The sequence below is a fragment of the Notamacropus eugenii genome, chromosome 1, assembly GCF_028372415.1.
Source record: "Notamacropus eugenii isolate mMacEug1 chromosome 1, mMacEug1.pri_v2, whole genome shotgun sequence".
NCBI classification, from domain to species: domain Eukaryota; kingdom Metazoa; phylum Chordata; class Mammalia; order Diprotodontia; family Macropodidae; genus Notamacropus; species Notamacropus eugenii.
In genome coordinates, this window is record NC_092872.1 from 615,142,763 (window position 1) to 615,169,141 (window position 26,379).

The 26,379-nt window shown below is 39.9% G+C and overlaps 1 protein-coding gene across 2 annotated transcripts; it reads left to right on the top strand.

Moving 5' to 3' along the window:
* The first annotated feature begins 319 nt into the window (after nt 1-319).
* SLC18A1 (solute carrier family 18 member A1) lies at nt 320-26,379 on the top strand. 2 transcript variants are annotated; one of them, XM_072634971.1, is made up of 16 exons: nt 320-531; nt 2,217-2,327; nt 3,147-3,510; nt 4,595-4,653; nt 10,791-10,874; nt 11,497-11,589; nt 12,772-12,861; nt 13,038-13,081; nt 16,921-16,981; nt 17,056-17,151; nt 21,432-21,510; nt 22,805-22,856; nt 24,273-24,336; nt 24,755-24,874; nt 25,134-25,267; nt 25,968-26,379. In XM_072634971.1, the coding sequence occupies exons 2-16, from the start codon at nt 2,240-2,242 to the stop codon at nt 26,079-26,081; spliced, it is 1,542 nt and encodes a 513-aa protein (XP_072491072.1). In that variant the 5' UTR covers nt 320-531; nt 2,217-2,239; the 3' UTR covers nt 26,082-26,379. The 2 variants fall into 2 exon arrangements, with proteins under 2 accessions (XP_072491072.1, XP_072491071.1); XM_072634970.1 differs by having other exon boundaries at nt 397-531; nt 2,217-2,331.

The window sequence follows — 26,379 nt, forward strand, 5'->3', positions numbered from 1 at the left end:
TATCTCCAGCATCCCTTCCAGCTTTGGGATTATGTAAACTGTATTTTGCTCAAGTGTTTTGAGTCCACAGCTCAAGCTAATTGTGGGTGGGCAATTACTTGAACACTTTTTTACTCTTCTGCAAAATTGTGCGCTAATTCATTTTCACTGGTGGCTCAGTGATTGCCTGTGAGAGCAGATGAGCCTCAAAAATATCTCATTTATTCTAAAAACCTGTATGGAGAGAGACATGGGCAGTGTCTAAGAGTCTGATGATAGATAAGCATTGATGAAAGCCAGCTGAGAGTCAGTGTATCTTTGCTTAAGATAATTACTCCTTTTTTTTCTTTTCCCTGGTCCTGCCTTCCCGCCTCTGACGTGGGATGCTGAGAGTCTAAAGGGAACCTGTTGGAGGCTCCAATTAATTCTTTGTGGGAGAAAGACACTCACTGTCAGATAAAAGGCAATAATAAATCCATTCTTACTGCTAGTTTCACAGAACATAGTTTCTGCTATTAACAGCTAATACTTCAGGTCACAATGTGCTTTAAGGTAAGAGTTTTATTCTCTTGGATATAATGCAGTCCTTGTCTGTGATTCCCCATCCAAAATGCAAGAAGAATTTGACTTAAAATCTGTTACTCTTTTTACTTATTACCTAATTCCCCCTTTTTCCCTTTCTGCAGGTATTTCTCATCTCTCATTTCTCTTTTCTTTCTCTCTTTTCTTGTATCTCTCTGTATCCCTGCTTTTTTTGGTTCTCTCTGTTTTATGTTGCTGTATCTCTTGGGCAACTTTTTTGAAGCCTGTTCTCTGCAGATTTATTAAAATCATAACTGAATTCTTGGAGTTCTTTGCAAAACTTATTTATTAAACTTTTTTTTTTATCGTGGAAAGGATTCTGATTCTGACATGAAGTTAATACCTTCATTGTCACATGGTGAATATAGACTGTTGGACTTGAAGTCAGGAAGCCTTTTATTCAGATTCTGCCTCTGAGGTTTATTAGATGTATGACCATAGATAAGTCACTTCCCTGAGATTAGGTTACTTCAATTGAGTGTGTTGGATTAGATGTCTTTTGAGGTCCCTTTTAGGTCTAAATCTATTCCCATATCAGTCAGTTTGTAAATCAATTGATCCAGTAGATGTTCTGTAGTTTCAGGAATATTCCACTTTCCTGTCACTTCTTAGAAAAGACTATATTTGCATTTGAGGAAAACAAATTATTGTTGGGATCTTAGGGGAAATGTAATGCAAGTTTGGGACTGCCTTATTCATTTGGATCCCTACCCAAACAAATAGTTGGTATTAGTCCCAGACAAATTTGAATATTGATCTTATTTTTCATCTTTAAATTATATCTTTGATGCTACCTCAGCCATTAAAATAAAAAAACTAAGAAGGAAAATGAAATTTGCCCCAGAAACTATTCAATCAGCAAAGATTTAATGTGTGATTAAGCCAGTACAGGATAATTACATGAAATCTACTTTCATTAAAAAAAACTGACCATGAAATTCTGTATTTTAGCTACGCAAAATAACAGAAGCTATCTGAGGAGGGTCTTATGGTAAAAACAAGAAGCTGAGATTCTTGGCCTCTGCTTTTAGCTTTCTTACTACCAAGTAGAGGAGGACCATAATATAATGAAAAGAGAAGGGGTCAAGAGGTAGAAGCCCTGGATTTTTGTTTTATCCATGCTCCTAAGTAGCTGTGTGTCGTTGGGCATACTATTTCCCTTCTCTGGGTCTTAACTTTCTCACTTATAGAATGGGATGGGAGAAGGGTGGGCAATTTGACTGCTGAGATTTTCTCTAATGTTCACATTTTATGATGAATTTTATGATCTAAGCCGTTACTGATCTCAATATTGTATTACTCCTCAATATTGTAGGATTAGTCTGCGTCGATTGCTTACCAATAGGGTGCTCTGAAATTCAAGTAGAATAAATGGTTAATTTTGGAGGATAATCAGAAACTAGAATGTAGAAACAGTCAGAATTTAGTTTAGTTAGGTATTTAAAAGCTAAATATATAAATATAAAGTTAAACTAATGAACTTAGAGTCCATTATACTTTGGGTAGATATCTAACAGGATTTTGGCAGTAGTAGGTTTCTTCCTACTGCCACAAAGGAAATGAGAGACCTGTAGCTCTGAGAAAATTAATTAGATTTTGGGGTGGGGATGAAGAAGGAAAGACAACAGCCCACTGGACTTTCTACCATGTTCTAGGCTATCTTCTGTACTTCCTGTCAATGGCTAAAGGAGGGAAGAGAGTCCCGAAAGCTGGTGCTGGTGGTGGTATTTGTGGCACTCCTGCTGGACAACATGTTACTGACTGTGGTGGGTATGTTCTGGGGTCATCCATGGGCAGGGTTAAGTTGTCCTGCAGTCTCAATTATGCTGGAATACTGAGCCAGAGGGTGCTGTGGTTTAGGAGGAAAGGATGAAGACTGGTGCTTCTTAAGCATCCCAAATGGAGGGAATCACCATCAAGGCATATGGCATGAGGGGAACTTCAGAGAACAGGAGAAGGGATTAAATAAAAGCCTGGTGCCAGGCAGAATTGTGGAGTTCACCAACTATTCCATCCTTACCCTTTTTTCCCCAATCATCATCCTCCCAAGGTTTATACTCTCTTCCCACCCTCACCCCAGCTGCCTATTATTTCCAAATATGGTTCCCCAACAGAAATTACCTATCCTATTCTCTGGATTTTTCCCAGCTGCCACCCCATCAAATTATTTGTCTAGCTTTCCTTTCCCTCTGTGCTTTGTTTCCCCACTCCAGATTACAGTCAGATAATCTAGTTTGACTTAATCTGTTCCCATGCTGTAAGAAATACCAGTATGTTGTCACTTCTGGGTAACATACTTTTGAACAGTGACCTCCTAGGTGTTTTATTAAAACATCTTATGTAAGTCTGAAAGAGCAACTCTAAAGGTGGGTGTTTTTAGGCACAGTGGCAGTCTGAATGGCTTCAGGTAGGTAAGCCCTTGTTTCAGGCACCCTTTCAAATTTCATCATGTAGACCTACTTTACATGCACAAAGTTGTCTGTTTTTCCAGCTTTGAATCTGGACCAGGTCATGGCAGAATCACAACTATCCTATTATCTGTCCCCTACCCTGTCACCTACCATCTGTGTTTAATTGGATTCTAGTGCCCATCGTACCTACCTTCCTTTATGCAACTGAATTCAAAGGCGCCAGTGTGTCTGAGACTTTGCCTTTTGGCAGCAGTGCCCCAGGGATTCACCAGAATGCAGACTTCTCTTCCATCTTCTCCTACTTTGATAATACTACAATGGTGGTTGAAGGAAGCAAACCCTCAGAAAAGGAATGGATGAATGGTACCTATGTCACCCTACCTCCACAAGTCATTCAACCCAGTTTGGCACCTAAGAACAACTGTCTGCAAGGTACTGAGTTCCTGGAGGAGGAGAACCTACGAGTTGGACTTCTGTTTGCCTCAAAGGCTATAATGCAGCTTCTGATCAACCCCTTTGTGGGGCTTCTCACAAACAGGTATATTTTAATGAGGACCCAAACATTTCAAGATGTCTGGGAACTCAGGCAGGGCATAGATATCACTTATTTCTATCAAGGGACATTATTTTTAAGCTGGAGCAGAAAATTGGGGGATTTCAGCATTTCTGGTCCCTGGGAGGAAAAGAAAACTTTGAATATTTATAATAATAATGAAATGAAATATTCAAGTCACAAACCTGAGTCCCAGATCAGTTTGCAGTATCCAATGGCTTGATGCCTTCTAAGCCCCTAATCAGATATGAACCAAAAAGAGAAAAGATATAGGATGTGCCTATATCATGTCAATTTTCTAGAGAAGGGATAGGGAACCTGCAGCCTTGAGGTCACATGTGGCTCTTTAGGTCCTCAAGTGCAGCCCTAATTAGTCAGTCATATTTGAGGACCTAGAACACCACATGTGGTTCTGAAGCCACAGCTTCTCTACCCTTGCTCTAGAGTGTGCCCTTTAAACAACAAGGGGTTGGAAATAGTAGGGATTTCACTATCATGACCTGGAATATTGGCAAACATGAATGAGAATATTCTGAACTTTTATAGATACACAAACATATACACATGTGTGTGTGTGTTTGTATATATATATATGTATATATATATAAAACAGTATGCATGTATATACATATATATATATCCATATGTATGTAGAGATAAATAGATATGTAACTGTGATGATAGTGAGGAAAGAATATGTAATTACATGGGTATATAGCAAAAATCTGAACCTGAATCTAGATTCATGTACTGGATAGTCTCTCATGCACATATGCAAATGGACATGCTAACCCTGCCTGGGATATAAATGCATGAGTATGAAAAAGTACATAGAATATGCTTAGACTTTGTTATCTCTCTACCCCTGAAAGATCAGCATGACACAGCAGCACATATAATATATAGATATTGATGGATAGTAGATATAGATATCCCTCGTTATCATCATACTTACTCTTTATATGCATGTATACATGTGCATGAATATGCATACCCACAAAATTTCCAAACTCAATCCAACATGAAACATATAAATCTCTTAGAGTTGTTGTTTTTGCTTCCCTCTTAGGATTGGTTATCACATCCCCATGTTTGCTGGCTTTGTCATCATGTTTCTCTCTACAGTCAGTAAGTCCTGGGCTTCTCTTCTTTGGGGTCTTTCAATTCTATCTTGTGAACAACAGATAATGAGGCAGGGTCAGATTATCTCAGAGGAGACTCAGGAATTTAAATTCAGGGTCCTTGAATGTACACATCTGAACTTTTTGCTGTGTGTGTGTGTGTGTGTGTGTGTGTGTGTGTGTCTGGAGAGAGAGAGAAAGACAGAGAGAGAGAGACAGAGAGAGAATGGAGGATGGGGTCCTGGCAGGAAGAGAATAGCAAAGGTTTGTCACATCTGCAAACTCATTCTAGCAATGTAGCATCCTTGGAATTTGATAGGAGTCGCCCAGTCCTAGAATAAAGGCGAGACACTGGGTGATGGGAAGTGGGAGTGGAAAGTGGGGAGGGACAATAAGAACTCCATTACGTTTGATTTGGGAAATCATGATCACTGTAAAATGTCATGGAACCTATGTGTCAGTTGTCTGTGTATGCTCATGTCTGTCTATCTATTTAATACCTTGGGCAGGGTTAATATGAGAATATGACATCTTTGAAAAGAGGAGAATATAGGTTTATGTTTAAAGTGAAGGCAATAAACAGAGGATGAAATTATAGCTAATGTCTCCCAACAGTCAAAATAAAGTTGATAAAAGTTATAGGCAGCTAAAGTACAATCAAAAATAAAGGAGAAAGAAAAATAACCCTTAGAAAGAAATATATGTATTCCTAATAAAAAGGAGATTCAAGAAAGACAACAAATGAAATAAATGAAAAGAAATGTTAAATGAAATGAAAAGAAATGGTAAGGGTCAAAGTCCGTGTGATTAATATGTGAATAGCCAGACTTCAACCAAAGGGCTACCTCTAATGGGCAACTGAGATCATTGTTGGTAAGTTTGAAAAGTAAGTAAAGTGTGGTGGACTGGGTTTGAATCCTCTCTCATACACTTAGAAGTTGAATGGTGGCAGGCAAGTCTCTCAGCCTTCTGGAACCTGTTTCTTCATATGTATAGTTATCATAATGATAACACCTACTGCACAGGGTTGTACTAAGGATTAAGGGAACTAATGCATCTAAACTTCTTTATAAGCCTAAAAGCACTACACAAATGTGAATTAATATTAGCTCCTTTACTCAATCCATTTTCTCCTTTTTCTTCTTCCTATGTTCTCTTCTTTCTATGTTATTTCACCCCCCATTTCCCTTTCTTACCTTCCCTCAAAAAAATCAACTTTCACAAACATTTGTTGCTCACCTACAATGTACAGAGCACTTTACTATTTTTACCTCATTTTATCCCTAGAACTTAGAACAATACCTTATCCTCCTCCTATTTTTTTTATAGAAGGGACCCGAGATTTCATTGGCATGGGGAACTCCTGATATAGAAATTACTTTCATGGATGCAGAGTGATATCATGTGTGACTTATAGTCATAGCTAGTTATCTGGGGCATTGAGAGGCTAAGTTATTTAACCATGTGCTAACAGCTAGTCAATGTCAGAAGCTGAACTTGAACCCAGGTCTTCCTATCTCCAAGGCTGGCTCTCCTGTCTGTTCCATGAGGCCTCTCCTCTTATATACACTAGATGCTTAAAAAATTTTTGTTGATTTAACTGAACATCTACTGTGCCCCTAGAACTATACTAGTTACTATGAGGAGAAAGAGTATATCACTAAGTCTCAGATAAGTAGTTTTAAATTCAAATGGTGCATTTTTTTATGGAGTTTATACCTCTTATTTATGGGTGCTACTGATCTCTCAAGTTCTATTTCTCTTTGATTTGCCAATGCAATTAGAAATTAGTCTGAGCAAAGGAACAGATAATGGACCTCGGAGGCTGCAAGAAACCTGATTCCCCAGCAGCCGGAGGGGTTGACAGTCCTGCTAGATGTTAAGTGCCAATGGAGTTGAGAGAAACAGAGAGATAACAGTGAAATGGAAAAGTCAGGGGAAATTTTCAGGGAAGATGAAACCGAGCCTAAGCCTTAAAGTGTGGGTAAGATTTGAAATACAGACAAAGAAGGGGGAAAAGCCTTTCAAGATGGGATGAAGATGCAAGTGACTAAAGGGACTAAAGCTAACTCTTAGGCTTTAAGTCGTTCCTATAATCATAACAACAATAATGAATGTAGTAAACATGATGACAAGGAGGTTAAAAATGCACAGAAATACTTTGGGAACAAATAGACCTAACTTCACAAAGCAAAAATAGCGATCAAAACTATGTACTCGTCAAATGTCAATCATTAGTCAATCAGCTTTTAAGCACTTTGTTTGTGCCAGGCACTGCGCTAAGCCCTGGGGATACAAAAAATGTCAAATCAAATGAACAAATGTTCATTAAGCATCTGTTGTGTGCCAGGCACTACTAAATGCTGGAAATATAGAAAAAGGTAAAACAAAAAAATAACCTAGGCCACTCTCAAGGAACTCAGGATCTAATGGGAGGGAGAATATGCTTTTTTTGGCGGGGGGAGGGCTGTACAAACAAAATATATACTGGAGAAAGTGGAGAAGATCTTACAAGGAAAACACTAGCATTAAACAAGCATGAAATGGGACTTCTTGAAGAAGGTAGGATTTTAACTGAGACATGAAGGAAACTGGGGAAGCCAGAAAAGTTCAGAGCTAAAAAAAGAGGAGGGAGAGAAATCCAGGCTTCAGGGAACAGCCAATGAAAATGCTCAGGGTTAGGAGGTGGAGAGTCTTTTTTTAGAGGAACAGAAAGGAGGCTAGTGTCACCAGATTAAAGAGCAAATGGAGTAAAATAAAGTATAAGAAGCCTGGAAAGGTAGGAAGGGGTCAGTTTATGAAGGGCTTGGAAAGCTAAATAGAAGCTTTCATTGTGTGTGTGTGTGTGTGTGTGTGTGTGTATTCACATACATATGCATATTATGGATGTACATGTATATACACACATATATTTCTCCCAATTATATGTTAAAACCATTTTTAACATTTAAAAAAAATTTTGAGCTCCAAAATTCTTTCCCTCCCTCCCTCTTCTCCTGCCTTCCTGAGACAGTAAGCAATCTGAATCTGATATAGGTTATACATGTGTACTCATGTAAAAAGCATTTCCATATTAGTCATTTTGTAAAAGATTAAAATAAAAAAGGAAGAAAGGAAGGAAAAAGGAAAGAAAGAGAGGAAGGAAGGGAGGAAGGGAGAAAGAAAGGAAGTGAAAAATAGCATGCTTCAGTCTTTACTTAGACTTTCTCTGCAGGTGGATAGCTTGCTTCACCATGAGTCCTTTGAGATTATCTTGGATCATTGTATTGCTGAGATTAGCTAAATCATTCACAGTTCTTCATCGTATGATAGAGGCTTTTATATTCTATTCTGGAGCAACTGGATTGCATCAAATGTTTGTGTGTGTGTGTGTGTGTGTGTCAGACACATGATCATACCTGCTATTTACAAAGATCCCTTTGACAGCTGAGTAGAAGATAGACCAGACTGCAGTAGTGCAGGTGTGAGGTGATGGGGACCTTCACCAGGGTTGTGGCAGTGCCAGAGGAAAGAAGTGGAAGTATAAGAGAAGTGTTGTATGGGTAGAATTGACAGGACTTGGCAAAAGATTGTATGTGAGAGGTGAGATTAAGGACTCAATGATGATTCCTAGGTTGGCAAAGGCAAAAACTTGGTCTTCGATCTAAAGGAGCTCACATTTGAATGCAACTGGAAGTGATTTCTCTCCAGATGCCTATGATATAGCTAGGATCCCAGATCAAAATTATAAGCTGCTCCATGGATGATATCCACATAAACTCAAGCAACAAGTTGTTGACAAAGAGGCCTAAGTCAAATGGCTTAATTGTGCAATATTTATTTATGGAAATGAAAGGATTTTATGACAGTGATTTAAAATTATGTCATTGCCACCAGAAATTTCAAAAATGATATCCATAAGGGGTCCAGACATTGATGGATGAAGATTGTGTAATGAAGTAATGGCACTGTGCAACATATCACTGCAGGTCATGAAAATCTTGTATTTATGGGATACCTAGAAAAACATGATCAGGTGGCTAGAATTGTACACCAGAAATCCGTTATTCTTTGTAATTTAACAGAAAACAAATGCCCATACTACAAATACATATCCCAAAATTTTCTTGGAAATTCAATAAATTGTACAGCAACCAGAACACTATTATAGACAGAACTGTTGTCTGCAACCACTGAGATATAACATTGATCCATAAAAATTTAAGACCATTGTCAATGGATGTCACCATACAAGGTACTTATCATCTCCAAACTACATGGAATGAAAAGTTCTCATAATATAGAGATTTTGTTGAAAAAATAAAAACTGCTTCAGAATAGGAGGAGGCATATGTCATCCTTTCCAGACTATCAGAAGATTCATGAGGTGAGTTTACAGAGAAACTTAGAATCCAATACTCTAAGTCAATTACATTTTATTCCCCCTATGCAATTGTCCACAGAATATTTAGCTGTGAAAGAATAAGAGCAGAGTAACAATATGTCTTCAGATCATTTCTATCTGAACCTCATCAAAAAGGTGAGAATGAGATAATTATAGTTTATACATACATTTCAACATACATTTATTGATAAAATTTGGCTTTGCATTTCCTAAATTTCATCCCTGGCCATCCCACAGAACTATCTGTTATAACTAAGAATTTTGTTTCAAGAGAAGAAGAAAAAATTTCAGAAAAATTAATCAACAAATTAAAAAAATATGACATTATATGTTATAGTCTGTATTTATGGACCTCCACTTCTGCAAAAGATCGGGAAAAGGTGCCTTCTCATGTCTCATTGTTGGGAACAAGTTTGTTTTTCATAAAAATCACATAATTTCAATTGTTTCATGGTTGTTCCTTCCATTTACAGTTCATTGTACATATTGTTTTCCTAGTGCTGCTTATTTCATTTCATATGTCTTTCCATGATTCTCTCTTTTCATCGTGTTTATCATTCTGTTACATTGATATACAATTTGTTTTAAAATTATATTTTATTTTTTCCATTATCAAAAATTTACCTTCCTTACTGCTCAACAATTTCCCCCAACTGAAAATAAAATCCATAGCAAACATTTATAATCAAACAAAAGAAATTCTTCATTGGTCATATCTAAAAAAAATGACTCATTCTATACTCTGAGTGCTTCACCTCTCTAGCAGAAGGTGAGTAGTACACTTCACTATTAATCCTCTGGAATCATGTACCACAATCATTTACCAATTGATAACCATCAACTTTGATTCTAGTCCTTTACTATCATAAAAAGTACTGCTATAAATATTTTGGTATATTGTGCTCTTTCTTTTTGTCAACTACCTTCTTGGGATATATGTATAAGAACAGAATACCTGGATCAAAGCTTATGGGCATCTGATTCATTTTATTTGCATAGTTCCAAATTTCTTTTCAGAATAGTTTTACTAATTCACAGGAGTATCTCAGTTCACCTATATCTCTGAGACCTTGAACATTGTTATTTCCACGTTTTGTTATCTTTGCCAATTTGTAGAATGTGAAGTAAAATCACAGGCTTGTTTTGGTTTTCATTTCTCTTATTAGTGGTTTGGATCATTCTTTTATATGATTCTTACTTCTATAGTAATTTTGGTAACAGAGGGCTTTTGAGTCCATTTCATCTTCATAACAACCTTGTGGGGATAAAAAGAACAAGAATTATTACCCCCATTTTATAGATGAGAAAATCAAGGCTCAAAAGTCATATCATTATTAAGTGGTAGAGCTGGAATTTCAACTCAGATCTTCTGGTTTGATATTCAGTGTTCTTTTCATTGGCTCCTCTTCACTAGGAAGAACTGAACATGAGCCAGATAAGTCATTGTCATGGTCTCTTATTGTATGTGTCACATAAGCTAACTGTTGTTCCACTTTAATTTTTTTCACACAAATAGATCTCCCCTACATTAGATTGGAAGCTTCTTTATGGCACAGAGTTTATGGCAAAGTTTATGACACAGAGTTGCTCACATAAAAGAAATAAATTCCCTTTGGTCTGATCTTGTTAAAAGGCCTTCCATTACAAAGCAAGGATGGGCTTGAAGGCCATGTGATGTAGTGATTGTTCTTATAATGGCTCAAGGGCTAGGATCCATTTGCTGACTTGGCCATTCTTGGTGGTCTCTTCTCTCTGCCCAGTGTTTGCTTTTTCAGGCACCTACACACTTCTTTTCTTGGCCCGAACCCTCCAAGGCATTGGATCCTCCTTTTCATCAGTTGCAGGTAAATCCAACACTTCCCTCATTCTTCCTCAACCTTCCCTTCCTCTTCTTCCCTTTATACTGTAGTCTCCTCCTCCCTTTCCCTCCAGTTCCCTTTTCCAACCATGGAATTCAGATTCCTACATGTCAGCAGTGTTACCATATTACCACATCTCCAACAGAAGAAAGGGAACCGAATCTGGAGACAGAGAAGACCTAGTTTTGAATTAGCTGTGTGATCTAGGGGAGTCACAACCTCCCTTCCTCATCTGTAAAATGAGGTAGTGGAGCTAAATGCCTAGTGAGGTTCCTGTCAACTTGAAATCCTATATATATATACACATATATATATATGATGCAAAAGAAATCTTGACTTTGAAAAAATAGTGGGAGGTATCAGAAATGATATGGTGAATTTTTCTTTTTTCTAATTTAAGTTGACAGGATTGGCTTGAGGCAAGATTGTCAAATTTACCTTCATCGTGGCTCCTCCTATCCTGCTCCAACCCATCCACACTTCAGCATTACAACTTTTAACCTCTATCCCCTTTACCTGTTGTTCTTTCCCCATAACCTCCTTCATCTCACAGCTTCCTAGGTGCTAGGAACCTGCTTTCTTATTCTTTTTGTTTCTCCATCTCCAGGACTTGGGATGCTGGCCAGTGTATACACAGATGATTATGAGAGAGGGAGTGCTATGGGCATTGCCTTAGGTGGTCTGGCTTTGGGGGTATTAGGTAAATACTTCTTTATTTCCAAATATTGGTTATAAAACTAATGATTGCTTGGGACCTGGACTACACTGACTGAGTCATTCCCATATTCAGCCATGGTGAGGGCAGGTCCTTCATGAGATGGATCGGTGAGTCAAGAGTAATAGTATTCCCCAGTATCCAATATTTTGATTAATATTCCCTACTATATAAAAACAAAGAAATAGAATACCTTTAAAAAGAACAAACAACAGCCTATAAAATTATTGAATCCACACCCTATAACCCAGAATCTCTCCTCAAATTTCTTCCTTCTCCTAAGCAAGGTCATGTCTGCCCCAATGATAACACTAGTACTTAGTTACCTGACTGATGGGTTGGCAAGTTTTTTTTTTCCTTCTCTTGGAGGTTCAGTTACTTCATTTGTAAAACAAGGAGGTTGTACTTTATGTTTGTCAAGGTCCCTTGAAGGTCTAAATCTATAATCTACTGGTCCTGTGATTACCCCTAGGTCCCTTTCCCTTTTGCTTATCATCCCTGTTTGTTTGTTTTTAAACCGGGGCTTCTAGCTTATTCCTTAAATAATTTTCTCTTGTGGCAAGATCAGGGGACCTGGATCAGGAGATCTAGGTTTAAGTTCTGACTCAGTTTTTATTAGTTGTATGGCCTTGAGAGCAAATACTCTCATCTTTCTGAGCCTTCATTATCTCATCTATAAAATGAAAAATTTGGAAGATGAAATCTAAGATACTTTACTACTGTGGCATCAAATTCAAATAAGAATGGATCACTAATCTACATAAAATCTCTGCTGGCTGCATTTTTACTTTTTTTTCCGATGTAATGTTATCTATGTTTTACTGTATTTTTATTTATTTTGTTAAATATTTCCCAATCACATTTTAATTTGAGGGAACTTGAGTGTTTTAGCCCATGTATAAACTTCATCTTTAACACCTCTGCTTTGTAGCTCTGGTAGTCTATAGTCCAGCAAGTAAGTACTTACTTGAAGATCTGCTATGTGTCCAACACTGTGTTCAGTATGAAAAAAAATAGAAGACATAGTCTGTATCCCCAAGGAATCTAAAGTCTAATGTGGGTATTGAGAGAGATAGGTCTATTTACACAGACACAAAGCGCTATTAAGTAGTGGCTTTCAACCCACTCTCTGTTCAACCTGATTTTGGCTGTCCCTTTGCTTTTCAGTAGGGGCTCCCTTTGGAAGCCTGATGTATGAGTTTGTTGGCAAACCTGCTCCCTTCCTTATTCTGGCATTGCTGGCCTTGATGGATGGAGGTGAGTGAGCCATCCTTAAAGGTGATGAGTAAGAACCATTTTGGTTCATGGTACCAGCCATGGACTATAAGAAGTCACTACTGATACATTGTGGCAAAAATCTTGGCTAGAGTCATCCAGAGAAGAAGGAAGTCTCAAGAAAAAATGCCCATACTGAACTTTCTTTCCCATTTTAGCTCTACAACTCTGTATTCTACAGCCCTCCAAGATCTGCCCGGAGGTAAGTAGGACTTGCATTGTGTAGTCTTTGCTAATACTAGTCATCCCATTCTCATTTTTTAGGTATGGAGTTCAGATAGAAATTTCCCTGGAAAAGTCATTATTCTGCTATTATTATTTTACACTTGATGTTCTGTGGACAATTTCACAGGTGCATAAAAGAATTGCTTTTTGTAAGTAAATAAAAATAGTAATATTGCATGGTGCGGTTGAAAGAAACTTGGCCCCAGAGTCAGAGGACTTGGTTTTAAATCCTGTCTCTGACAGTACCTGTGTCAACTCAGAAAAGGCATTTAAACTCCTTGGACCTTACTTTATTCACCTGTAAAATGAAGAAATTGAACTAGATGGCCTCTGAATTCCCTCCAGTTCTAGATCCACGATGCTAGGGTTTTACTGAGACATAGTAAGCTCATCTTCTTTAGGTTCACTAAAAGCATCTTTGTGACAATTCCAGTAGTGGATAGGATGGCATTATTGTTACTATGAGTAATTATAACAATTCAAGTTTGCATAGCACTTTGCAGTTCATAAAGTGCTTTCTTTTCCCCTTTGTCAGGTGGGTAATGAGATTACATCAATCAATCAAATAAGTGCTTCCTATGTGCCAGGCACTGTGCTAATCTCTGGGGACAGAAGCATAAAAATGAAACTATCTCTGCCCAGCTTAGCATCCTCTAGTTACAGATGATGAAACTGAGGTTAATAGTCAGAAAGCTAAGAAAGTATTTAGAATCCAAGTCTTCTGACTGTGCATCTAGTAAGCTTGCCATTATATGACTGTCTTTTACAACAAACTCTTCATTAGTCATTGCAGGAGGTACACTGGGTAGCTGATATGCTGGGAATGGGAATATCATACCAGCTCTATCATTACCATTCTTACATCCAACCTTGGGTGAATGTGGTGAAAGGAGGAGGAGAATCCTGTTGCTTGGGAGATGAGGAAAGTGGGATTGACTACTATTTTTTTTTTTGCACCTGGGATAACTTCGATAAGAAAATAAGAGAGTACAAGTTTGTGTAAATTTGCAGGTGACAGAAGGCTGGACATATTGCTGGATAAGAAGCAAGGTTTGAGAGGCCACTCAGAGTTGAGAATGCCTCCAGATCAGCATAAATTGATATTAATATTACAACAGCATGTGGGCTTATGTCCTAACTCTGTTACATATGATATTAATGCTATTGTACCTGTAGGGGAAAGTTGCAGAGAGAGGGGTCAGTGCTCAGTGGGAAAAAGATTAGAAAATAAAGCAAGGGTAAGGGTCTCATCTCTACTCCCATCCTCCTTCTTTGCCTGATCTAGACAACTCTCCAAGATTTTGCCCATCTTATCCAGAAATCTCTTGACCTCTTGAGATGATGACAATTCCTAGGAAATATATATATTTTTTCTTTTAGAGTTCCAGGGATTGTAGCAAATGCTACCAGAGAATAGGATGTCTGAGTAGGGTAGCGTCTAGGTACCAGGGAGCGAAGATGTGACAAGTATCCAAAATCTGTGTCCCATAGCAGAAGAGTAAACTGACCAGACAAAGGCTCTGGGAATTGGAATGGGTTCTTTTGGAAAGTTAATTTTTATAACCCTCTTCCCATCTTAAGGCTGGACCCAAGATAAAATTGTTCTCCAGCTTTCTCCTGAATTATACTCCTGCAGATAGAAGTGCCCCAAAGCGATTTATCAGGTTGTATCTGGTAGGGAGTGACCTTTGCATAACTCACCTTTGATGAGTATCAGTTCTTCCACATTGAATGAGTACACTCGAGAAGCAAGACACTTACTAGGGTATCCTGGGGGAAAAAAGCCACTGGACTAGGAGTCAGAAGACCTGGGTTCTGGTTTTGGCTCTGCCACTTACTGGTCATGTGACCTTGAAGCTGTTACTTTTCCTGACCCTCCTTGCTCCTTTTAAAAGAAGAATATTGAATTAACATGAACTCTAAGTTCCCGTCCTGCAGAAACATTCTACGATTCTAAAATGGCTCTGTGGAATGTCCGGAGGGCACAACAGCATGAATAAAATGCAAACCATTTCCCTTACTGGATTCTGACCAAGGCAGAATTGTCAGCAGCTAAGCTCAGGTCTTTGTAAACTGTCTACTGTAACACCAGTTATGTTACGTACACAGGAAACCAGAGACCTCCAAAAGTCAGAAACTTAAATCCTAACTCCTTGACAAAGGAGACATTTCACTGTATAGAGGTTAAAGGGCTTCAGTAGCAGCACCTTCCAAGTGCCCCTCACATTGCTCTCTGGGATAACAGTAACTGACATTTAGGTAAGTTATGCTACACTTTTCCTACATTAATTCATTTGAACCTCATAATAACCCAGTGAGGGAGGCATAATGAGTTTTATTACTTCTTTACAGTAGGTGTTGTTCAGTCGTTTCAGTTGTGTCCAACTCTTTGTGACCTGCTGTGGGGTTTTCTTGGCAAAGACACTGGAGTAGTTTGCCATTTTTCTTCTCCAAACCACTTTATAGATGAGGAAACTGAGGCAAAAAGGGTTAAGTCACTTACCCATGGTCACACAGCTAGTACATGAGGCTGGATTTGAATTCAGGTCTTCCCAACTCCAGTTCCAGTGCCCTATCCACTGTGTCATCTAGCTGCTCTTAAAGCAGGTAAGAGAGGTTAAAAGAATGAAAACACATTTAAGCATTTTCTATGTGCCAAGCACAATGCTAATGAACACTGGGGATACAAATACAAAACAAAGATCACCTTTGCCCTCAAAGAACTTACATTACAATAGAAGGTGAAAACACCAGTAGGGTAGTGGTGGTCAGAGAGGGGGCATTTTGTTTGGAAAGTCACAAGGTTGGTGAGTAGATTTATGGTGACAAGAGATAGGAGTGGACAGACACACCCTTTCCAGAAACAATGGCAAGTATTGATCTGATTTTGATTACAGAAAAGAAAAGAATGTGGGAGGAGGCAGAGGAGTGCACTGTCCGCTGAGGTAGAAGATGGTTAGGGGGTAGGGCGGGGAGGAAATAGAAACCTGAGCTAGATCTACCTAATAGTGCCACTGTAAGGCACTCACCCAGCAGGATCTCCCAGTGGTGATATAGCTAGTAAGCTAATAAATATCAAAGGCAGAATTTGTCCCTAGGTCTATGTAACAATAACAATAACATCTAGAATTTATGTAGGCTTTAAGGTGTGAAAAGCACTTTACAAATGTCTCATTTTGTCCTCACTACCACAGGGGGGAGGGGGAAGAAAAGGGGAGGGAGGTAAGTGCTATTATGATCATTTTACAGGTGAGGAAACTGAGACAGACTTGTCATTTACACCTAGTTTCTGAGGTTGGATTTGAACTTCTGACTCCAGGTCCAATATAGTTGCTCCCCAGTCGAATACTCTATATATTTTTCTATGCTGTGGCAGGAGCTTGGGGCTAGACATTATCCTGGCTCTGTCAATAGCTAGCTGTATCACCTATCATATTATAGTTTCTGTGACATTTAAAAATCCTTTGGGGCTGGGACTAGGTCTTTAAAATCTTCACATACCTAGGAATATATAAAATAGTATAAATATAAAATCTTCATAATACCTAGAAAGCCTAACGTCTTGTTCATGACAGATACCTACTAAACACTGATTGAATAAACGAATGAATGACCCTTCACTTATTCACTCTGACCTTCACTTTGTTCACTGGTCAAATAGCAATAATGCAGCCTGTTTTATCTAGCTCATACAAAGAAGATTATAAATGTTAACATGTTTTAAGAAAAACCACTGTGCCATACAATCAGAAGGAATTTTTATTTCCTTCAGAGAAATTTTCTTTTCCTTCAGAAGGATTTTTTTATTTCCTGCAGAGTTCCAAAGGCACTCCCATGTTAACTCTTCTGAGAGACCCTTACATCCTGGTGGCTGCAGGTAACCAGGGATGGAAAGGGAATTGGGGGCTTTGGCTGGGGCAACTGGACAGCTCATCAAGACTGTCTCTGCAGGTTCCCTCTGCTTTGCCAACATGGGAGTGGCCATACTGGAGCCCACACTGCCTATATGGATGATGCAGACCATGTGTTCCCCCAAGTGGCAACTGGGTAAGTATCAGGCCGTCAAACCATTTCAGCAGGAGTGTGGAGGAGGTGGTGAGGGGAGTGGTCTTCTTTTGTTGACATGACACTTCCTAAAAGGCCCAGAAGTCATTCTCTCTAGCTGGATTCGAAGAGATCACGTGTCGCCTTTGATAGGACAGCAGAACTGTGTTTTCTTGAACAGAACTCTTTCCTATGCCTGGTATGTGTGAGCTACGTCTGAGTACGTTAAGGAAAGTAAGAGGGAGGGAAGGAGGAATAGGATACATCTGGGCCCAGATTTTGGAGTTTTAGGAAAGGAAGCAAAAAATGAAATAATTCCTAGCTGCTGGAAAGAAGGCCAAGGATTTGTAATACAGTGAGAACAAGCCCCAGCCTGTTAAAAGATTAACATAAGGGCCAATGAGAAGGAGACTGGGGGACAAGTTGATGTTTCCTGCTCAGTGATTATATTCATGTCAACAACCCATTATTTCTTTTTATCCCTCTCTTTCTGCTGAAAATACTAAGTAACTTTTGCCTCTCCTTCATCCCCGTCCTCTCCCCCCTTATGTTATTGTACCTGTGTGGCATGGTGGATGGTGCACCAGGAAGACCAGAGTTCAAATCCTGCTTCAGATACTTACTAGTTGTGTGACCCTGGACATGTCAGTTAAATGCTTGCGGAGCTTCAGTTTACTCATGTAGAAAATTGGGATAAATATTAGTAACTTTCTCATAGGATTGTTGTGAGGATCAAACGACATAATACATGGAAAATACTTTTCAAAGTGTTTTATTAAAAGACACTAGCTCTTAGATACTAGCTCAGGTGACTCCACTGTGATTTCCTTTCTCCTTTTTATTGTAAGTTCATCTTGCCTGTGTGAGAATGCTAGGGCAAAGGAATGGGATCCGGTGAGAAGGGGGCGATTTCCCCATTCTCCCTTAGTAAAGCTGTGGATCCAGGACTAGTGACTCCAATTTCCCCATGCCCCTGGTCCTTTGACTACCTTTTAGGAAGAAACTTCTGTGACACAGTTAGGGTCATAAGTGGGGCTCCAGCCTTTTCCAGGAAGTCCAAGGCAGGGGAACAGGGAAGGCTACATGCCAATTAGTCACAGCTGCTGAGAGAAGAGGGCGGTGGCCATGGGGAGGGGATAAGCTGACAGAGATACGATGTTTGCTGAGTGCCCAATATAATGTTCCAAATCTAATTTTCTGAGGGGACAATGTGAGGTTAGGCTCCCATTTGTACTCCCCATTTACCCCTCAATTGAATTTCTCTCACCAGAAACTGGTTCTGGTCTGACTTAATTACGTTAAGTCTTATTCAGGAGGTACCATTCATACAGATAATACTCCTTCTGGCTCTTTTGGCTCCTGGTGGGGGGTGAGTGACAGATGCAAATTTCACTGAGCGGTGGCCACCCTGTTTGGGAACAAGTCATGAGAAGGCCTGAAAAAGCATTTCAAAAAATCATAGGGTCATAGACAAAAAACCATTTAATCCAAACCCTTCATTTTACAGATGTGGAAACCAAGGAGCAGGGAGGTGAGGAGATCTTCCCTTGGTCACACAGACAGTAAGCATCAGAGACAGAATTTGTATCCAATTCCTGGAATAACAGAGGCATTTTTTTTTTCTAGACTAGCATATAGAATTTTAGAGCTGAAAGATACCTCAGGGCTCCTCTTATAGAACCCCTTCACCTTCCAGGGGAAGACGCTAAGCCCCAGGGAGGGTAAGTCACTTGCCCAAGGTAACGCAGTGAATGAGTAACAATGAGAATCAGAACCCAGGAATTCCTGATACTCAGTTCAATACTCGCCCTACCACATCACACCACTTTTGACCTTCTGGACCCTGCCATCATTTTGTTGATTGAGAAGAACATTGGTACATTTGTAGTTTGCCAAAGTCAGGAGCATTTACCTCTTATTGGCTTTTTCTCTAACATTTTGCCCTGAATTCAGTCTAAAAGAAACACACTTGTGATAAAATCAATTATACCTATCTGAAGCACACTAAAAAACAATGTTCTACTACTACAAAACATTTACTGTACAGTCTGTCCATGGCCATAAGTAGAATCCTCCCACCCTGGCACCTCTTTATTCACTGAATGCTGGCCAAAAGGGAATGAATTACGCATTGCAAGATGTCACCAAATTATGTTTGATTTTGAGACCTCGGGTTCACAGAGTAGAATGAAGCAATAACCGAGATGTTAGAGATGTATCTAAGATACCCGAAGGTTTCCAGGAAGGAACTTCACCCAAAGCACAATAGGATAGCTATTGACTTTATTAAAAAGAATAATTATTGTAGACCAACAGGATCACCTAAAACAGCTGTCATTTAGTGTAGACAAACCATGCTAGAGGCTCTTTGTTTCCTGTCTATTGAAAGTATATAATAAAAATAAATGTCATACCCAGTGACTTGTGAAACATTTATCTCTGGTCTAATTATAATTTCAGTGGCTATTTATCCTTTAAAGTATGGCAATATTGCTTCCCCTTGAACTAGAGAGAAGTAGGAAATGAGGCCTAAGACACAGAGAAGTAAACCAGGCCCCTGGTTTGGCCTGCTTATTTATTCCTGGTGTTTGTAGTCCAAAAGGACTTATTGTATCTCTCTCTGTGTCTCTGTTTTTTCTGTCTCTCTGTCCCTTTCTTTGTCTCTGTCTGTCTCTCTTTCTCCGTATCTGTCTCTCTGTTTTTCTTTCTCTATGTCTCCCTCTCCCACACACAGTGGAAGTTACACACAGTATCTTATTTCCTCATGAAAGTACTAAATAACATAGGGTCCAGGAAAGGCTATTGAGTTCCAAGCATAGGTTAATGGGTTACTGCTTCTCCAAGCCTTGAATTCCAAGACTTTGTCTTTCTCTGGGTGCTGCTGAAGCCCTTTTGTGTCAGCTCAGATTATGAGAACACTGGACAGATGAGGGAAGTGTCATTTGCTTGAGACTCTGACACTTACTGTTGGTATAGCTTCTCTTAGCCCTAGCTCTGAACAGCTCTCTAGTCAGTGTGTGTTCTTGTGTACAAGCATGGCCAGGAAGGAAAATGAATAATGACTCCATGAAAATCAATCCACGCTGCTGGGGTTTGGAAATTGGGGTAGGTGTTTCTTAAAGCTCCATGCTTTACTGCTGCTACTGAGCCAAGGGAATCACCTTCATAAATGGAGGCATTCTTGAGGGCTGTAGATCCAGGGACATCAGAACAGGAAAGAAAAAGCACTGACATTTGTATAGTGCCTTTCCATTGATAAAATATTTGTACACTTCATATCTCATTTGATCCTCATAACAACAGTGAAAAAGAAAGTGCTACTAATTAGCCAAGCCCAAAAGCAATTATAAAGCACCTACTATTTGCTAGATACTTTCTATCACCCTCACCCCCAAATCCCTGCTTTCAAGGAGCTCAGTCTAATGTGGGGATCAGGTTGAGGGAACAATGTACAAACAAAACATATACTGGAGAAATTGAAGATGATCTCAGAAAGAAGGCACTAATATTGCAGCTAAGGCTTCTCAAAGGTGAGACTCTCTAACTGAGACTTGATGGAAGCCAAGAAATCCAAGAGATGGCCACAAGGAGGGAGAGAATTACAGATTTTAGGGAATAACCAATGAAAATGCCCAGAGTAAGATGATAGTGAGCCTTTTTAGAGGAACAGCAAGGAGGTCAGTGTTGCTGGATATAAGGAAGGTATAAGAAGCCTGGAAAGATAGGAAGGGGACAAGTTATGAAGGACTTTAAAAGCCAAACAGAGGATTTTATATTTGACCCTGGAGGTAATAGGCAATGAGGTGACATGGTCAGATCTGTGCTATCATCACCCCAGTCTACAGATTAGGAAACTGAGGCTCTAAGAGGCCAGTGACTTCAGTTACAGTTAACATCTGGACAAGAACAAAAAAAATTATCAAGGTACCAAGATCAGATCCCTGAATCAATGTTCTTCTTGCTACACAATGGTAATAGTTAACATGAAAAATAAATGTTTTCCTCTTCCTAAGCAGGACTGTTCTCTTCCTTTCCCCTTTCTCCTTTTACCCTATGCCACAGGGCAAAGTACAGGTGGGAAGGCAACACATTCCTGCTTTGCACAGGGATTTCCTTTGTTGTACGGGGCTCAGAGTGGATGGGGGCTTTGTGAAATGGAGAAAAAGTTTCTCTGACTACCCTAGAGAGTAAAGTGTCAGATAGGGGCATGCTTCCTTCAAAGGGAGAAGTTCCTATAGGAGGAAAAAATGAGAAAGTCAAAAGAAATGTTTTTCTCCCTTCAGGTCTAGCCTTCCTGCCTGCCAGTGTGTCCTATCTCATTGGCACCAACCTCTTTGGGGTATTGGCCAACAAGATGGGTCGGTAAGTAATCTGTGGAATTAGAGAGGATGTGGAAAGGCAAGATAGTGGTTCTAGCATCTGTTAAGGAGATCATGGAATCACACAGAGTTAGAACTGAAAGGAACAATGTAAGGAAAAACTTCCTAACAACTTAGGTGTTAATGTTCAGTCATCTCAGTCATGTCCAACTCCTCTGATCCCATCTGAGGTTATCTTGGCAAAGATATTGGAGCAGTTTGCCATTTCTGACTCCAGTTCATTTTTACAAATGAGGAAACTGAGGTGAACAGGGTTAAGTAACTTGCCCACGAGCACACAGTAAGTATCTGATATCAGATTTGAACTCAGGAAGATGAGTCTTCCTGACTTTAGGCCTGGCACTCTATTCACTTCATCCACACAACTGCCTTCTTCCACTAGAACTACCTAAAAAGTAAAGTGAGTTCCCTCATGAGGTACTGAGTTCTTCATCACTCATCATTTTCAAGCAAAGGGTGGATGACCCCTTGTCTGGGATATATTATGGCGGATTCTTGTTCAGATATTGATGGCCTCTGAAGGTCCTTTTATCTCTGAATTTTGGAGTTTCTTCTAATCAACAGGATATTCCATCTTAGACTATCAAAGCCACCTTGGATGTGATTGAAAGGAAGGCCACATAAGGATGGAGAATTTGTCCATTAATGTATTTATTAAGCACCTACTATGTTCATGGCACTGTGCAAAGACCTAAGAGGGGCACATAGGAAATATAAGACATAGTCATTATTCTTTAGGATCTTATGATTTAGTTGGTGGGGGGGTGGGAGGTTGGGAAAGACATACTCACATCAGAGGATCATGAGCAACACGAGGCAGGACATGACCAGCAAATGCCAAAAGGAGTAGTGTACTCAGTTTATCAGGCATCAAAAAGGAAAAGTACATCATGGGTTAAGGTGATCTGGAAAGGAATAAATGAGGATTTTTGCTGTGCCTTGAAGAATGATTAGATGAATGAGAGGAGAGGGAGGATATTTCAGGTAGGGAAAATGGTCTGAGCAAAGGTTCAAGAGCCATTGTCATAGTTCAGATATCCACCACATCCCCTCTAGAAAGAAAAAGAAAAGAGTATCCTTCTTTCCATTAGGTAAAGCAATGTTTGCATCTAGTCAGGTATAGAGATACTGTTTGGTTTGTTTAGATAGGAAGTAGTTTTTGGAAATGGTACTCAGATAGTGTCCATACTAGCCATCCTTGGGAGTAATGTGACTGGGGTTGGGCCTGGAGGTGAACAACATCTCCCTAAAGTAGTTGCTTTGCTTCCTTTTTATAGGTGGCTATGTTCTCTGATTGGGATGTTGGTAGTAGGTACCAGTCTGCTCTGTGTGAGTATAACTAGGAGTCTTTGGGCTAGATCAGTCCCTGGAGAACTTTGCTTCAAAGCCAGTTCTTTTGAGAAACAAGGCAAAATACCAAATGCCCATCTTGTATCCGGTGGTAGAAAAACCTTCACCGAAACACAGACCCTATTCAGGGGCTCAGGATCTGGTCAAGAGGTGATAACACTGGTAGAAACTGGTTTGGGTAACCATAAATTATAATTCTCCTGTCCCTATTCCACAGGAGACTTGAAGGTGGGAGGGGAGAGAGGATAAGAAGGGGATCACTTAGTGAGGGAGGAAAACACCAGAATGACTCAGAATCAGTTTAGTATAGCCTGGGGCCGATGAGTGGTGTTTCTGGTGTTGGCCACCTGTCAAGCCAAGGGGGTCAAGCCAAGATGTCCTTTATTCAGTCCCTCCCAACACTAGGAGAACAGTGATAATATCTGAAATGGAAAGGTCTCTTCTACCCCTAAGTAAGCCATTGGGACAACATTCCCAATAGATCAGAGAAACGGGAAAATGATTGTTCTTTTTAAAAGAATCTCCTTTTAAAATGTAATGTGCCTGATAACAAGTTATCAGTTGTTAATGCTTTACTTATTAGTTAATATGTCATTGGCGATTAGTGTACCCTCAAAAGAATGGGACAAAGACTAAGTATAGAGGAAGAGAGAGAACTATTGAGCTAGCACTGAGAAGTCTGTGAGTGTGAGTGTGAGTGTGTGTGTGTGTGTGTGCTATTAAAGGTTCTAAATTCTTCTATTTCGTGGTGACTTTTTGCAGTTTTGTACAACCTATGAATCTCTTTTCATAATAATATTTTAAATATATAAAATAAAACACAGAGGATTACTGAAGAAGTCAATGATATTAATATAATTTAATAATAATATTAAATTTTATATATATTTTGCAATTCATGGATCCCCCCCCGCAAAAAAAAAAAAAAATCTATCCATCGACCCCAAGTTAAGAATCCCTGCTATAGGCCATAGAGGTGGTACATCAAGGTTGAGCTTTACCTATCTAACCATTTTTCCCAGGGTCACTTTGACTGTACCATGAAATCATTTTTTTAAATCCCATTTTTAGTATGAGTTGCCATAAGCTGTCAGTCCCTGCTCTGTGTAGTTCTCTTGGTCCAGTGTTTGTTGAAGACCTGCCTATCTACTCCCTCATACACACACACACACGCGCGCACGCACACACACACATATACACACACACAATTAAGAACATAAACACTTTTTGATGGTAGCAGTAACAATGGAGAATAAGAAAGCACGTGAAGGTTTAGATGTGGGAAGTCCATGGTACAGAGCTGCCTCGTCTCTCTATGTAACTCTCACAGCCCTTTGGGTAGCACTCACAGGGTGTCACTCCCTGAATAGTATCTGCTTTTGTTTTTTCTCAAAGGTTCCTTTAGCTCGGAATATTTTTGGTCTCATTGGCCCCAATGGGGGACTAGGCTTTGCTATTGGTAAGAACTTTCTCCCACAGAAGGAAGTCAAGCATGCAATTCTTCCTCCATCCTATTCCCCTTTCCCTCTTCCCTCCTTCCTGGGCCTGGGAACTCACCTTGATATTAGGTTCTGGGTCAGCTGGCTTCCTTGATCCTTCCTCTGATCCAGATTGGGTACGGGGAGTGAATGAGGGAAAAAGAGGAGATGAGGTAAAGGCAGTTGCGGTTCGGGAAAGGCCTTGTAATTCCTACCTGGGGGAGAGAAGGTAGAGGAGAGGGGGAAGGAAAGGATTGAATGAGAAAGGGGATGGAGGAGAGATAACGTAAGGGGAACAGCATACAGCCAGAATGCTGAGTGAAGACACCTAGGTAAGACAGAGTCCAGCAGGCGAGGAGGGCTGGCAGTGACTAATTGTGCTGTTTGCTTTGGCCACAGGCATGGTGGATTCTTCCATGATGCCCATCATGGGACACCTGGTAGACCTTCGCCACACATCTGTGTATGGGAGTGTCTATGCTATCGCTGATGTGGCTTTCTGCATGGGATTTGCTATTGGTATGCCCCCATGAAAAGACAACACTATAGACCAGTTTCTCCATAAGCTGCTATCCCTCTTCCATCTCATCATTCCCACTTTGATTATTCAGTCAGTTTTAAACTGAGGTAGAGAATCCCAAGCACTTCTTGTTTCTCATGGTTGACCTTTCTCATGGCCTCCTTTCTGTATCCTTCCTACTTCCCAACAGCACAGTACCCACCCTCTTTCTGGTCTGTCTGGTGGATCTGCAATAAATGCTCGATTTAACCCTTGCAGGTCCATCTACTGGGGGTGCTATCGTCCATGCTATTGGTTTTCCCTGGCTCATGGTCATCATTGGCATCATCAACATTGCCTATGCTCCACTCTGTTACTACCTTCGAAGCCCACCAGCCAAGGAAGAAAAGATTGTAAGGGACAATTTTAACCATGTTGAAAGAGCCCTTCTTTTCTCTTTTCCTTCTTTTCTTTTTTCCTCTTTTTCCCTTTCACTAGTGTTTCTCTGCCTTTCTCCTTTTCTGTTCTTTCTCTCTTCTCTCATGAGTTTTTTTCCCCTTTTCATGATAATTATGAGGAGAGGCATCATGGATTAGCAAGTAGAGGGTTGGTCTTGTAGTGAGGAAGTTCTAGGATCAAACCCTATCTGTGACACATACTAGTTGTGTATGATCCATGGACAAGTCATTTCATTTTTGAGTTCCCCTGGCATCTCATGACAGTAAGTTACTCAGAAGTGGCTGAGATACAGTGGTATACGAAGTTTCCACATTGGGAATGCACACTCATGAAATCACAGATCCACAATAACAGTTATTATGACAATAATAATTCACCTTTCTGCTGAAGCTTTCTGTCTTTCTCCTTCAAGGTTCATCTTATTTCCTCTTTTCCTTTTTCTACCTCTCCCTGGTGCACAGAGCATAGAAGTGCAACTCAGTGACATCTACAGACTGGCTGTTAATCATAAATTTACTGAAGAAGATCATGGGCCCTTTCAGGCTTTGATGTGAAAATTCACTTTACAGAGACCTTGAGGATAGTTGGAAGGTGGGTGAGAAGAAAGGTCTATAAACAAACTGATAGGCTTTTCTCTTTCTGTCTTTTCTACAGGCAATTTTAAACCAGGAATGCCCAATGGAGACCAGGATTCATGGAATGCAGAAGTCCCAAAGAGAATTTCCCCTGAGTGAGGGCAGCGAAGAGGAAGAAGAAAATGAGGAATAGTAGGAGAAAAGGAGGCTCCTGCTTTGGGGAGCGTTGCTCCTTATAGATGTCTCTCTCTTCTCCTTTCCCTGAAAAGTCCAATCTTGAAGGATGCAGAGCAAGATGCCTTCTAGATACTCTGTCCTGGGACTCTTCTCCCTTTCTATCACCACCTGAGAAGAAAAAAGAGTGGAGACTTGTGGATTCTATTAAGCCAATTGTCTTTTCCTCCAGATACTTTGCTTAGCCCATCTTTCCAGTCAGAGGGTGGGGGTGGCGGGGATTCCTATCATACAATGATATTATGGAGCTGATTCAA